Source organism: Gopherus evgoodei, chromosome 11 (genome assembly GCF_007399415.2).
Source record: "Gopherus evgoodei ecotype Sinaloan lineage chromosome 11, rGopEvg1_v1.p, whole genome shotgun sequence".
Taxonomy (NCBI): Eukaryota; Metazoa; Chordata; order Testudines; family Testudinidae; genus Gopherus; species Gopherus evgoodei.
In genome coordinates, this window is record NC_044332.1 from 49,039,511 (window position 1) to 49,053,337 (window position 13,827).

Below are 13,827 nucleotides of genomic sequence, written 5' to 3' on the forward strand. Positions count from 1 at the left end.
CATTCATAAAATATTGCCTCTGAGCTCCTAAGTTTGTATTTATGATCTTTTCCTACTAACTGGCATGCGAGGAAGAACTAAAAGGGTTAAAAAGGATGTAACAACTATATTATTTAAGAAATTGTGATTTAAAAGGAATGTGCATACATTGTTGTATAACTTGATTACTGTGTTAACAGAGATCTTGAAGATGGTGATTTACCTCAGGCATCCTGTAGTATTGCGCAGAACTAGAGACGTCTGGAATTTAATTTTATGATCATTGTCAAAGGAAGAATTATTCCATCCAGAATGTGGAACTATCACAGTGTTAGTTAGTGTTGATAGAGCATCTCGAATGATTGTCATCTTTACTGCATCACATGAGGACAAGTTCCACAGAACTCCTAAAAAGGGAATTGCATTATACTATTTAATGTCAGAAGATAACTGGTAACTTTGATTACAGTGAACAAATATAACCCAAAAGTAACCACATAATATCTATCTTCTTAAACAGAGGGGAAAATTAATTTACCTATATACAACCAAAAGAAATATAGTGGATTAATTCTGTAATGCAACCTTTATACTCCACATATGACCAACAGGTGGTCTGCAAAGTTGCCCTTAAAAGATTTATTTCACAGGTTGGGGAGACAAAGTGGTTCCCAAACTGTGGGATATGTTTTCTTCAACATTCCTCAGTCTGATTGATTCATCAGGGAGCATGCCTGTAATTTCAGATCAGCAGTGTACCAATTAAACTTCCTGATGGAACAGACAGAACGTGCCATTATTATCACAATGGACCTAATGTGGGGTAAGCTGGTGGGTCCGTGGGTGGGAGGGAGGGATGAGTGTGAGAGAGCAGGTGCACAAGTGAATGCAATATACTTCTCACATCAAGGAAAAAACGAACCCTCTATTGATTTGATGGGGGTACAAAAGAAACATTCACTGAGGAGGACAGAGCCCTGTTTCTGTACCTGACAGGAGAGGAAAAAGTCCCCATCACATTCTAGAAGCCAGGAGGAAGATTCTCCTGTGCTTTTCTAGTAACAATACAGAGATACCCAGAGTCCCAACTTAGGTTGCCAAATATTCCTACATGCTCTCCGGAGATAAATACCACAATCCTGACACTTGTACACATCTCAACAACCAAACTAGCAACTTCTCTCAGACAAAAATCTTGCCAGCATTCCCTGCAAAATTACAAGCACCAACTCATAGTTCTTTAATGAGAGAGAGAGAGAGAGAGAGAGAGAGAGAGAGAGAGAGAGAGAGAGAGAGAGAGAGAGAGAGAGAAGCAGAGAAAATGCTGTAAAATTGGCATAGGATGAGAAAGAACAGTGGTGGCCAACTCTGTGGAAAATTAACTTAATACTAGGGTTCTAACTCAAGTGGCATGCTGCACATATTCGCCACTCTTCAGATGCCATCTTGTGCGCAGAATCTAAGTTTTCAATTTTTAAAAAGTGAATCTGAGAAGTAAACTGATCTCAGCTCACCTTAAGATGTTAACTCTGAAACTTAGTGATAACTTAAATGTCAACATTAACTATTTCATTACTGACCAGAGCATGTAAGAAAAGAGAGAATCACATTACAAAGGTCTGTACAATTTACTGTGTGAATGACATCTCATTTTGGAGCCATGAATGAATACTGCTTAGGAGAATACTACCACTTTTCTTTTTTGCTACAGTCATGAAAGAACTAAGCCCAAAGAGCCCAGCAGACTGTATATGAACCCAACAGGAGAAGCCAAGCCCCTGGAGTTCAGCAAAGCATACATGATGATATGCTGATCATCTCCACAACACACTGTGAGTGGTGTCTCATTCTGTGTCTCAAATACGTGTACCTTTGAAGAATATCACTGCTCCACCTGCTCTGATATCCCGTATTTGACTCCTGGCTAATACTTGCATTTTGTATGGTAGGTAAATATGTATGCAAGCTAGGTGTCCCTCTGCTTTTAGCAACATGCCAATACAACCTTTACTATTACAAAAGCTGACCTTCACTACTTAGGGTTAAATTTAAATAATAATAGACACAGGAGTAAATCCACTTATTCCTGTTCATAAAAACAAACACTTGGAATCAGATTTGCCAAATTTCATTCAGTATAAAAATAATTTACAGTAAAAGTTTTAAAATTGTATTTAAGCTTATTTGCTTTAGAACACAATTTACACCCAACATTATTTAAGATGCAATGTTCTGGTCAACTCCACTTCATCTGAGATGACTGACTGATAGGACAGAAGTCTTACGTTGCTTTCATTTCTGCTATTTGAAAAGAAATGGTCAGTCTGTACTCAAACAAATGAAAGACTTTTTTTTTGGTTAGACTCTATACAAAAGACATGCAGACAGCAACTTTATCATCAGGAGGAGTGCTCCAAAAGTTGCATATCTAGTACCAAACTTCACCATAGAAAACAAAGAATCAAAAACATACTAGATACACTTTAACAAACAATTTCCTGGCATCAAAGAGAACTAGGAAAGAAATCAGTGATTTATTCCTTCCCCTCTTTAGCAAGGTTATATGTAGCTGAAACAAAATTCTGCTATACTAAGCACTTTGTTGGTGCTGCTGTAGTGGTTACACTCTACCAGCACTATATGAAAAATAATCATAAGAAAAAGCATTAGGAAGAGCTGGTCAATTCAAGTTCTCCCTTTGCAATGAAAAAATTTCTGGGGCCAGCTAATGAAATTAATATCTGTGCACTCACTACCTCATTTAAAAAGTAATAAATCACATCCCCTCCATCTTCACTGAAGGAGTGACACTTGATGGCTCATGAAAAATGCTATTAAGAAAGTAGTAAACAGAAAAGACATCCACCCTAAGGGACAAGAAGACAGATGAGAAGGCAGAGAATACAAGAGTGATATCATTTCATAATAGCAGTACAACAAACAAGATAAAGTACATGCTGTTAGATTCTAATATGGCACAGACCCTTTTAATTGCAATAGCAATTACTTTAAATCGTTTCAAAAGTTTTAAGAAAGAAGGAGAGTAAAGTTTGTTCTTGTTACCAATACTATTTTGTACTTTTCTAATTCCTTTCGCTGTCAAAGTTTTACAGCTATTATAATCCTTACAGTACCCTCTTGAAAGAGGAAAGAATACCAACCCCAGTTTTCAAGGAGTTAAGGTGGTGAGGGCAATTCAAGTTAAAATTTTCAAAAGAGGTTTCTGATTTTGGGTGACCAATTTGAGACCCCATGCACTTGATTTTCAGGAATGCTGAGATCCATAACTCCAGCTGAATGCTGATGGCCACCCAAAAATTGAGAGGCAGAAAAATGTTGAAGCTTTTAAATTAAGTGTCTTTCGTAAGGCTACAGAGAAATTCAGTGCGGTAGGAGCAGAGTAGAAATAAATTACTAGCCCTGTTTTCAAACCATTAGATTATATTCCTCCTCCTCTTGAGTAAAGTAAATTAGGGTGACAGGCATGCTACAGTAGAGAACAAAAAGGCTTTGAAACAAACAACTTTAGCCTAAACTTTCTCCCCAAAATTGACAGTTCCCAGGGTTTGCCCTTGAGGACCTTTGCTGTCACAGCTTTTGTTGGCGCTAACAATATCCACCTATTATGTGTGTCAACAGAAATGATTTTAGTTTTTATCCCTATCCAGGGTCCGACAGGTTGCCACCCTGCTACAGACATACAGTTTATAAAGAGCTAAACCAAATCTGAAACCAAATCTAAGGAAAGACAGATGTATACACACATATTTGTGATTAGTTGGACTGATATAGTTTAGTAAATAATGTAAGCAGTATTTAGTCCACTGCATTTCTATCAATTTTTTCTCCCACCAGGAAACACAGCTTGAAAATTCATCTAACTTCTCAGTTAGTATTCATCCTTCACTGGATGTATTTGTAATTTACTCTTCATGTATCATATTTTATTACTTAAAGAGCAAGATAGCAGTGTACAAACCTCCAAAGAAAGTTAGTATAGGTCTCTCGCAACTTACGCGCATTTAACATGTGCGATTTCAACTTTATGCGTATGGCCGGGGGGGGGGGGCGTGGCCTCAAGCGGGGGTGGAGGGGCTGTCATGGTACAATTCCCCACTCTGAACCTTAGCGTCCAAAAGATGGGGTACCAGCATGAATTCCTCTAAGCTCAATTACCAGCTTAGTACCTGTAGCGCTGCCACCAACCAGGAATTCCAGGGCCTGGTACACTCTGGTCCCCCAAAAACCTTGCCCGGGGACCCTCAAGACCCAGTCCCTCTGGATCTTAACACAAGGAAAGTAAACCCTTTCCCTCACCGTTGCCTCTCCCAGGCTTCCCCTCCCTGGGTTACCCTGGAAGATCACTGTGTGATTCAAACTCCTTGAATCACAAAACAGAGAGGACAATTCACCTTCCTCCCTCCTTCTCTTTCCCCCTCCCAGACTCTTCCTGAGAGAAAGTAATCCTGACACAGAGAGAAATCAGCCTCTCTCTCCCTCTTCCCTCCTTTCTCCCCACCAATTCCCTAGTGAATCCAGACCCAGTCCCCTGGGGTCTCACCAGAATAAAAAACAATCAGGTTCTTAAACAAGAAAAGCTTTTAATTAAAGAAAGAAAAAACAGTAAAAATTATCTTTGTAAATTTAAGACGGAATAGGTACAGGGTCTTTCAGCTACAGACACTGGGAATACCCTCCCAGCCTAAGTATACAAGTACAAATTAGAATCTTTTCAGCAAAATACCAATTTGAACTCCTTCCAGCCAAATACACATTTGCAAATAAAGAAAACAAACATAAGCCTAACTCGCTTTAGCTACCTAGTACTCACTATTCTGGATCTATAAGAGCCTGTATCAGGGAGATTGGAGAGAAACCTGGTTGCACGTCTGGTCCCTCTGAGCCCCCAGAGTGAACAACCACCAAAACTAACAGCACACACAAAAACTTCCCTCCCTCAAGATTTGAAAGTATCCTGTCCTCTGATTGGTCCTCTGGTCAGGTGACAGCCAGGCTCACTGTTCTTGTTAACCCTTTCCAGGCAAAAGAGATATGAAGTTTTGTTCTATTAACTCTTACTTATCTGTTTATGACAGGGGCGTAGTCTCAAGATTTAAAGGTCCTGGGGCACCAGCTGTGGCTGGGAGTCCCAGGGCCTTTAAATCACTCAGGGGGCTCCCAGCTGCAGAGATGGCTGGTAGCCCCTGCGGTGAACCAAAGGGCCCGAGGCTCCAGCAACTGTGGAGCTCCAGGCCCTTTAAATGCCAGCCCCAGCCCAGCTGCCAAAGCTGTGGGCGGGATTTAAAGGACTCCTCTGGGCTCCCCACCGCGGTGGGAAGCCCGGTGGAGCCCTTTAAATCCTGCCTCCAGCTCCGGTGGCGGGACCGGAGGGGGGGGCATTTAAAGGGCTCCACCGGGCTCCCCACCATGGCGGGAAGCCCGGTGGAGCCCTTTAAATGTCCCCCCCCGGCCTGGCCGAGGGAGCTGCGGGTGGGGTTTAAAGGGCTTGGGGATATAATTTTGACTATATGCGGTTTTTGCTTTACGCGATAACCGCGGAATGGAACCCCTGCCTAAGATAAGAGTTGCCTGTAAATGGCATTTCCTCAATAGACCATTACGACTACTATTATAAATGCTATGATTAATTTTTCAGTTTGACCAAACCCGTAAAACATTGTTAATTCTCCCTTCAATATTCAAACATTTCTGGATACAGAGAAATGAGACAGAGCAAAACCTTCACGCATGCAGCAAAGCCCATCTTTTTCAAGGCAGCTGAGTAGGGGTGGGTGAATGCACTCCTCTGTTTTATGTTATGATTTTCAATTATGAGATACCCAGTTGAGGCACTGGATGCATTCTACACTGGCTTCCCGTTGAACAATTGAGATTTTTCAATAGCTTCTAATTCAGCAAATTTGAGTGAATTTTCACAGGAATGGCAACAGGCAGATCCCTGAAACAAAGGCCACACCCTCTGCCAAATTTAAGGTTTCTGCTCCAAAGCATGGTAGTGCTAGAACTTCTCAAAAAAACAACAACAAAAAAAGGGTTGCCAGCATTTTTTAACACGAGAAAAACTTACGTTTCTCTACCCTTGTTCTCGGAAATGGCTGAACAGTTTGACTAAGTAATAAACAACTGAAAATTGGATAATTGGATGTACTGGGTAACCTCAATAATAGATGTCTCTACCAGTCTCATCTATGATACACACATGAAGTTAATATCCATGTGAAACGTACAGTAAGACAACAAATTGCACATATCATGTACCCTGGACAGCCTTACCTGAACTCTGCATGAATCCCTCTCCATCACTCTTAGTCTAAAGTTACATCTACATGTAGGGTAGCATGTAGAGAGAGTGCACAGGTATAAATATCAGTGTAGATGGTGAGGCAAGTCTTAGGGGAGTGGAGTATCCTATATGCCTGACTCCTTGGGTATGTACCACATACGGCTCTCTATACAACCAAGCAGTGCCTTCCATGTCTACACTGCTAATTGTTAGCAGTGCAGAATCCCACTGCCTCTCCGCTGCTAGCACCTTTCTTCACCACAGTGAAAGGCTCTGAGAGGGGGTAGGCAGCAGGAAAAAGCTCTGGGAGTGGGGAGCTGCTGGTGCCTTTTTCCACTGCCTCCCCCACTAGAGCCTTTCACTGCAGCATGTAGCTTCCTGTGTAATGCTTGTACTCTACATGCTACCACACATGTAGACATACCGTAATATTAAAAAACATATGTTCCTCTAAATGTGGAATTTCACCAACAAAATTTTGCTGCTCTGAAATGCTGGCTGGGCAACATTCTCTTCTGCAGTGGTGACAAGATTAAAGTCCAATATCTCTATCCTGGTTATTGGGTTAGCTGGATCTGTGTCCCTTCTGAAAGCTTAGGACTTGTCTACACTTAAAAGGCTGCAGCTGCGCTGCTGTAGCTCTTTGGTATAGACACTACCTACATCGATGGGAGGCTTTCCCCTGTTGGTGTAGATAATCCACCTCCCCAAGAGGCAGAAGAATTCTTCTGTTGACCTAGCACTGGTTTACACCAGGGGTTAGGTCAGTATAGCTACATCTCTCAGGTGTGGATTTTTCACACCCCTGAGAGACATAGCTATACCAAAGTAAATTCCTAATGTAGACCAGGCCTTAGTCATCCCTCTTCCAGTGGTATAAAGCCTTCATCTCTAACTCTTTAGAGTTAGAAGATTTTGAAGGGTGTGCGGGCTGCTCTGAATTAATCTATAAATGCTGTATGTTTGATATGATTTTCTACGGCCTTGTCTTCACTGCTAAAAATGGTGTGCTTTTTAAATCTCTAGGTAACTAACATGCATGATCTAGGCTGAGATAAAAACACACTGACGAGACACTTGAAATACGTATGCCCCCTTCCAGGATTGACCTCACAAAGATTACCCTGCAGTAAAACGATGTTCCAGTTGGGAGAAGAAATTGATGATTGAGCCTGGTATTTTCTTTTATATGGTTTTGTTTATTTACAAGGAACGTACAAAGTCCTGCTGCTCCAAATGCAGGAGGAACCAAAAACAAAAGGAGTAGTTTCTTAGCTTACAAGTCCAAGCTTCTTTCAGCCAGCAATCCCCACCCAGACCCTTTCTCTAGACATCTCTCAGGACCATATTGTGCCTATAAGTTGCTGTTTGGCTTTCTTGCTCGGCTTTTGAGTTTCTCAACTCACTTCTCAACTGTCAGTGCAGCTGTCATTCCGGTGTCCCTGTGCTGGAGGACAAGAGCAACCTTAGCAAACAGATCCAGGAATATGGCCTTTCATATCCAAAAGTTCTGCAGCCACTGTTCATTGTCCCAAACCTGCATTACAATGTGATCACACCAGTCATGGGCCCAGAAGTGAGTCTCCAGCATCTGAAACTGCTCCATGAATGCCACCAATAACCTTGAATTGTTTTTCACTGTGTCCCTTAGCACCCTGTGTTGGAACAAATCATTTCCCCCATTTTACCTGTAGGTCTGCAAATATAGGAGGATTGTGCATCCTGTATTTACAACTTTCATGAGAATAATGCAGAAGTCTGCAGGTTCCATGCTTCTGTCAGATGGTGGACAGCAAAAAGTGACATGCAGATTTGTGGGATTTTTTAAAAAAGGCACAAAAATTACAGGATATGGATGGTATTATGAGATGGAGAAGGTTGCATGCTGGGAACTTGACCCCAAGCTTCAAGAGATCCCAGGGCAAGTCATTTCTATCACACAACACATTGCAAAAATTTCCCAAAAGGCATTACAATTGACAGTGGTGCCTGGCTCACTGGGATACCTACCTGTGATACACTGCACTTTACGCTGACAGTAGAAAAGTGCAGCTGATCCTGTTCACCTACCTATTTAAGTAGCTAAACCCCAGCTGCTAGGGTGTAAATACTTCTCTGCTACCCCCAGTCTTTCCCTGTCTCTCTGGGATTCTGAAGAGAGGGGTACTATTGGGAGGAAGGAAAGAGGTGCTATGACAGTGGAAGAGTCCAAGTGGAGAGGCAGAGACAGCTCATGGTGTGGGGATGAGGCTATAGAAATGAAGCCAGAGGACTCCCCATGTCACAGTGTGGCTAGGTCTTGGATTACCTCAATCTGGCCCTGGGCTGTTGGTGTAAGGAGTCAGCCTCCTCCTGCCTTGTCCATATCTGAGCTACTGAAGTACTGTGGGAGGTATGCCTTCAGTTTGTGGAATCTGAACTGTTCTTTAAGTCAGAAGAGGAGTAGGGGGCAAAAAGTAGAGATAGAAAGGAAAAAAAAAAAGAATCAGATTTAGAGAACTCAACAAAACAGTGAAATACAGAGTATAAAGGAGAGGTCAAGTCTCAGCATTGGTAGCAGTGGGGAATTTAAGACAAGTAATGGAGCTGTGATGGGGGGAGAAATTCATTAGTGTGAAGAAATGAAGGAAAAATTCAGGAAAATGGGGAGGTCAGTAAAGTGGAACAGAAAAACGGAATCTCAGAATACTTCCCTTAGTTACATGAACAGCAGCCCCTTGTGAAATACCAAAAATACGTAAAATGCAGTATGAAAAACAAAAAATAGCATTTTTCTATTTAGATATCAAATGGTGTGTCCTTCCCATCCCCCGTCAAATTAATGCTTAGCAAGATGTATATGCCTGCAGTCTCCCTCTTTCACCCTGGTCTTACAGTTGAAAAAAAAAAATTACACTTCTGTACCCAATTTGTGCTTGTTTTAAAATACAGTTAATGAAATATAGTAAGCTAATAAATTTTGAACTGGTTTAAAACGTGCTAATATCTTTGTATTCTGTGAAGTAAAAAAGGATGAAGTGTAGAGTGAGCACAGTAAGGTTTGGTTCACAGTAACAAAATCACCTGTTGCTGACACTAAATTTGCAGCAACAGGCATAGCTGCACACAGTTTAACTGCAAGTGTAACCATGTAAATATATATACATGGCATCATTTTGACAACTTAGGCTACAGGTTTTAACCACAGTTTCTAAAATGGTATGAACACACTTTGTCCTTCGCTATACTTGCAAGGACAAAATGTGTTCAGCAATCTGTTGTTGGCGACAGATGTTTTTTGTACAGGAGGTAAGATTTAACTGTATTATTGATCATTTACACATTTTTAGCATTGTTTATATAGGAAAATTACCTGCTGATAAAAGGTGTCTGTAGTAGTTGCAAGCTGAATTGGTTTTTAGTGATTTAAATACAAACGCAGACCAAAAGCTGATACCAGCACAGTTTCAGAAACCATTGCTGAAACCTAAAACCTAAGTTTTGTAGTGTAGTCAAGGCTTATGACAAATGTAGAAAAAATCTTCAAGGTTTTTCTGTTCCTTTTAAAATGTATATATTTTTTAAACTAAAGATATGTTGGAGAGCTGATTTGTTTTACAGGCAACCAGCAAAGGATTGATTAAATATGAGCGTGTGCCCTTTTGCCTTCTTTATGGTGTAATAAGAATGTCAGAGGGTGTTTTAATTTTTCCCCTTTTGTTTAGTTTTTGGAAATACACCTCTACCCCGCTATAATGAGACCTGATATAACATGAATTTGGATATAACGCAGTAAAACAGTGCTGGGGGTGGGTGGGAGGAGGGGGACTGCGCGCTGCAGCAGATCAAAGCAAGATCTATATAATGCGGTTTCACCTGTAATGCGGTAAGATGTTTTGACTCCCGAGGACAGCGTTCTATTGGGGGAGAGGTGTACACAGAATGTCAACTCCTGTCTTCCTGTTTTGTCTTCCTCCAGTGCTTGAAGATTACAGAATGCATGGAGTCTTGTCTACCATATTTTTGGCAGAAGTTTACAACCACTGAAGCTTTCACAGTGATAATGGCATGAAAACTCTAGTGTAGATGAAGGTGCCACAAACATGTGGTCTAATCCTGCTCAGAGCAGATCTCAACAGCAAGTGAATGATATGAGCTACAGGAGCCTTTTCTGCACTGGACCTTCCATTGTTATGGTCATTGGCAGAGCTACAGTGGTGTTATTAACAACTGGATTTTTTTTGCCCAAATTTTGCTACTGCAGCCTCAAAAGGGTGTATATTTTTAGGTCCACTGAACAATGAAGACAGGATGGCTTAGAGCAGTGGTCCTCAACCCGTGTCCCAATCAGCACACAGATGCAGCCCATGTGACATCCACAGGGTCATACAGTTAGTATTGGATGCGGCCCACATAACACATTGTAGGAGGCATTTGCAGTCCACAATGTTAAATAGGTTGAAAAACACTGATTTAGAGACTGGATATGGGCATTTCTATCTGAAATGAAGACTGACAAATCTTGAGATTGTGTAGGCAGAAGTCTAGAACAGGACAGAAAAACCCCACATAGAGTTTCTCCCAGAGAACATCCAGAAAAACTCCCTTTATCTCCAACTGAAAAGAAATAGGCAGACAGCTCTTCTAGGATACTAGCCAAGCAGTGGAGCAAAACTACAATGGATCAGAGTCTGGAAGAAATCTGATTGTACACTTGGAGCTGATCATGTTCCTTTCCTGTTATGTGAAGAGGAGGCCCCCTGACTCCAACACATGATATGAGATTTTCACCCACAGAAACAAAGCAGGAAGTGTCTATCCTGGGCCAGCAGAAAGAGGATGAAAAGGATCTCTCCAACAGGATGAAAAGGATCTTCTAGATCAAAGGGACTTCCTGCAAGAAGACGACGAGAACTAATGAAACTCCTCATTCTGGGATGTAAAACTAAAGTGAGAGGATGATGATAACTACACAGAGGAGCAAGGAAACTGGGAAAGGAGGGTCCTTATAGGATTCAATGTTCTAATATCACATTACCTTTCTGGAGGTTTAGAGGCCTTTGTAAGGGAAGGTCTGTCAGTTAAGTACAAAGACAAACTTTGCGATCCCAATTATGATGCCGCATGTGGCATGAGCTGTGGAACCAGAGATACAACAAGAAGAGACTCTAAGGATGATTCAGCTCAAAAGAATGTAGCAAAAGGATGGAAACCCTCCAACAATTTACACAGAGCGCTTTTGAAACAAAGGTAAGATGGCAATTACTGTGACCTCAAACATTATCCAGTGAGACCTACTTTCTGTTGGAAACGTCACAACATCTATGATAATACAGGAAGATAAGGCCTTGTCATCAACCATGAGGAATGGATAAATGGGCATTTCCATGCCATGAGACAGTGGCTAAGGGGCAACGAACACTTGTTCCCATTTCTCAGAAGCCACATCCTGGATGAGAGAGTGCAGCACTGAAGCCACTAAGGGGAGTTTGTAGGAGGGAGAAAGAATACAATCAGCATGTAAAGTTCGCATTGCCAATGCCAACCCTGCTCCTGGCTCCTCCGCCTGCATCTATGTTCAGACAGAAAAACTGACCATGGATACCTCTACTCAGGTCTTGCTGTGGATTTGCAGAGACTTGTGGCCTGCATTTCCTCGTCACAAAAAGCCTGGGTGGGGACACCATCAAGTGAGAGAGGTGTCTACTGGTAGAATCTCTCAGAAAACAGGTGGGAGAGCTACAGGAGGAGGTGGCTAGACTGAGCACATGAGACATTCACTGAAAACATTTATACGGAGAACTCCAAGGCTGAGGAAGTAATCCAGCTGGAGGGGACTGTAGTAGCACTACCGGAGGGAACAGTCCCTCCATAGGGAGTAGGCTGGCTGCTGGTTACTTCTGGCAGCAGGCAGTGCTTCACTTCTGCTCTCAACTCACCATCCATAGAGAGAAAAAAATAGTATGCTGCCCTGGCAATGTGAGATGAGGAATCTTTCCCAAAGGTGGAGGAGGAGAAGCCATGTACCATCGTGCTGGGAGCATTATGGCCACCACTCTCAAGAAGAAATGAAGGGTGGTGATGGTGATGATCAAAGACTCCCTTCTAAGGATAACATAGAGAGAGAGTCAGGTGCTGTCCTGACCTGGCAACCTAGGAAGTGTGCTGCCTGCCAAGAGACTGTATTTGACACATTCTGGAAGGATTGGTGAGGATCATCCATCCCACATGCTGCTCATCCATGTGGGTACTAACAATACTGCAAGGTATGACCCTGATCAGATCAGAAGAGCACAGATTGTTCAGGAAGAACAGGCCGAAAAAAGAGGGAGATGGCCTTGCCTTTGCATATCAAAGATGTATACACTTGCACTGAGGTTGAGATAGAAGTGGGAGGCAGATGTGTTGAAAGTCTCTGGGTAAAGATAAAAGGCGTAAAAACAAGGGGTTACTACAGACCACCTGATAAGGAAGAAGAGGTGGATGAGGCTTTTATTAAACAACTAACAAAAATCATCCAAAACACAGGACTTGTTTGATCCTTAACCATGGATGACAGGACAAGATGTAACGGGCTTAAATTGCAGCAAGGGATATTTAGGTCAGACTGTAGGAAAAACAAATTATCTAGGGAGATTGTGGAATCTCTGTTATTGGAGGTATATAAGAACAGGTTACACAAATACCTGTCAGTGATGGTTTAGATCAGGGGTTGGCAACCTTTCAGAAGTGGTGTGCCAAGTCTTCATTTATTCACTTTAACTTAAGGTTTTGCATGCCAGTAATACATTTGAACGTTTTTAGAAGGTCTCTTTCTATAAAGTCTATAATATATAACTAAACTATTGTTGAATGTAAAGTAAGTAAGGTTTTTAAAATGTTTAAGAAGCTTCATCTAAAATTAAATTAAAATGCAGAACCCCTCGGACTGGTGGCCAGGACCCAGGCAGTGTGAGTGCCACTGAAAAATCACACGTGCCATAGGTTGCCTACCCCTGGTTTAGATAATACTTAGTCCTGCCTCAGTGCAGAGGACTGGACTAGATGATCTATCTTCCCCCAGTCCTACATTTCTATGATTCTATAATTCTGCTGAATTCTTGAGGATTCAATATTGGTTGTGGAGTGTCTCCACTCATGTTGTAATGTGCTTTGGGTCAGGGAGAAGGACTATTTGGGCTTTTTGCAGGGGTCAAAATTTGGCTTAGAATCTTTAATGATAAAAGGAGAAAGGGATCAGATCCAGTCTCTAGTATGGAGTGAGTCTGAAATGGATGTATTCACTATCAACTGCTCCCTGCAAAACTTCTTTGTAATTTATTATTTTCTATCTCAGATGTAATTAATAACATATTGTAGTGTTCTATACACCATATTTGCATAAATAAAGGTAAATTACAACTCTGTGGACATATGCTAGACAATACTACATCAATGTTTAAAAGGTGTCTAGATCCTATCATAGTTAATGAAGAAAGGCCTAGATACTTACTTCTAATAATATTCTCCAGGATTTCTCTGGATCACTCCTTTTAAAAAAGCAACATCTCCAACAAACACTGTTT

At 41.6% G+C, this 13,827-nt stretch overlaps 1 protein-coding gene across 5 annotated transcripts in view; it reads right to left on the bottom strand.

Annotated features, from left to right (window-relative positions):
• The window catches only part of PKP4 (plakophilin 4), a 215,450-nt gene that overhangs the window by 24,587 nt on the left and 177,036 nt on the right, over positions 1–13,827 (bottom strand). For all 5 annotated transcript variants that reach the window (XM_030580277.1, XM_030580276.1, XM_030580275.1 and 2 more), the window contains one exon: positions 203–386. In XM_030580277.1, the coding sequence (XP_030436137.1) occupies positions 203–386 (184 nt within the window). The remainder of the gene's footprint in view (positions 1–202; positions 387–13,827) is intronic.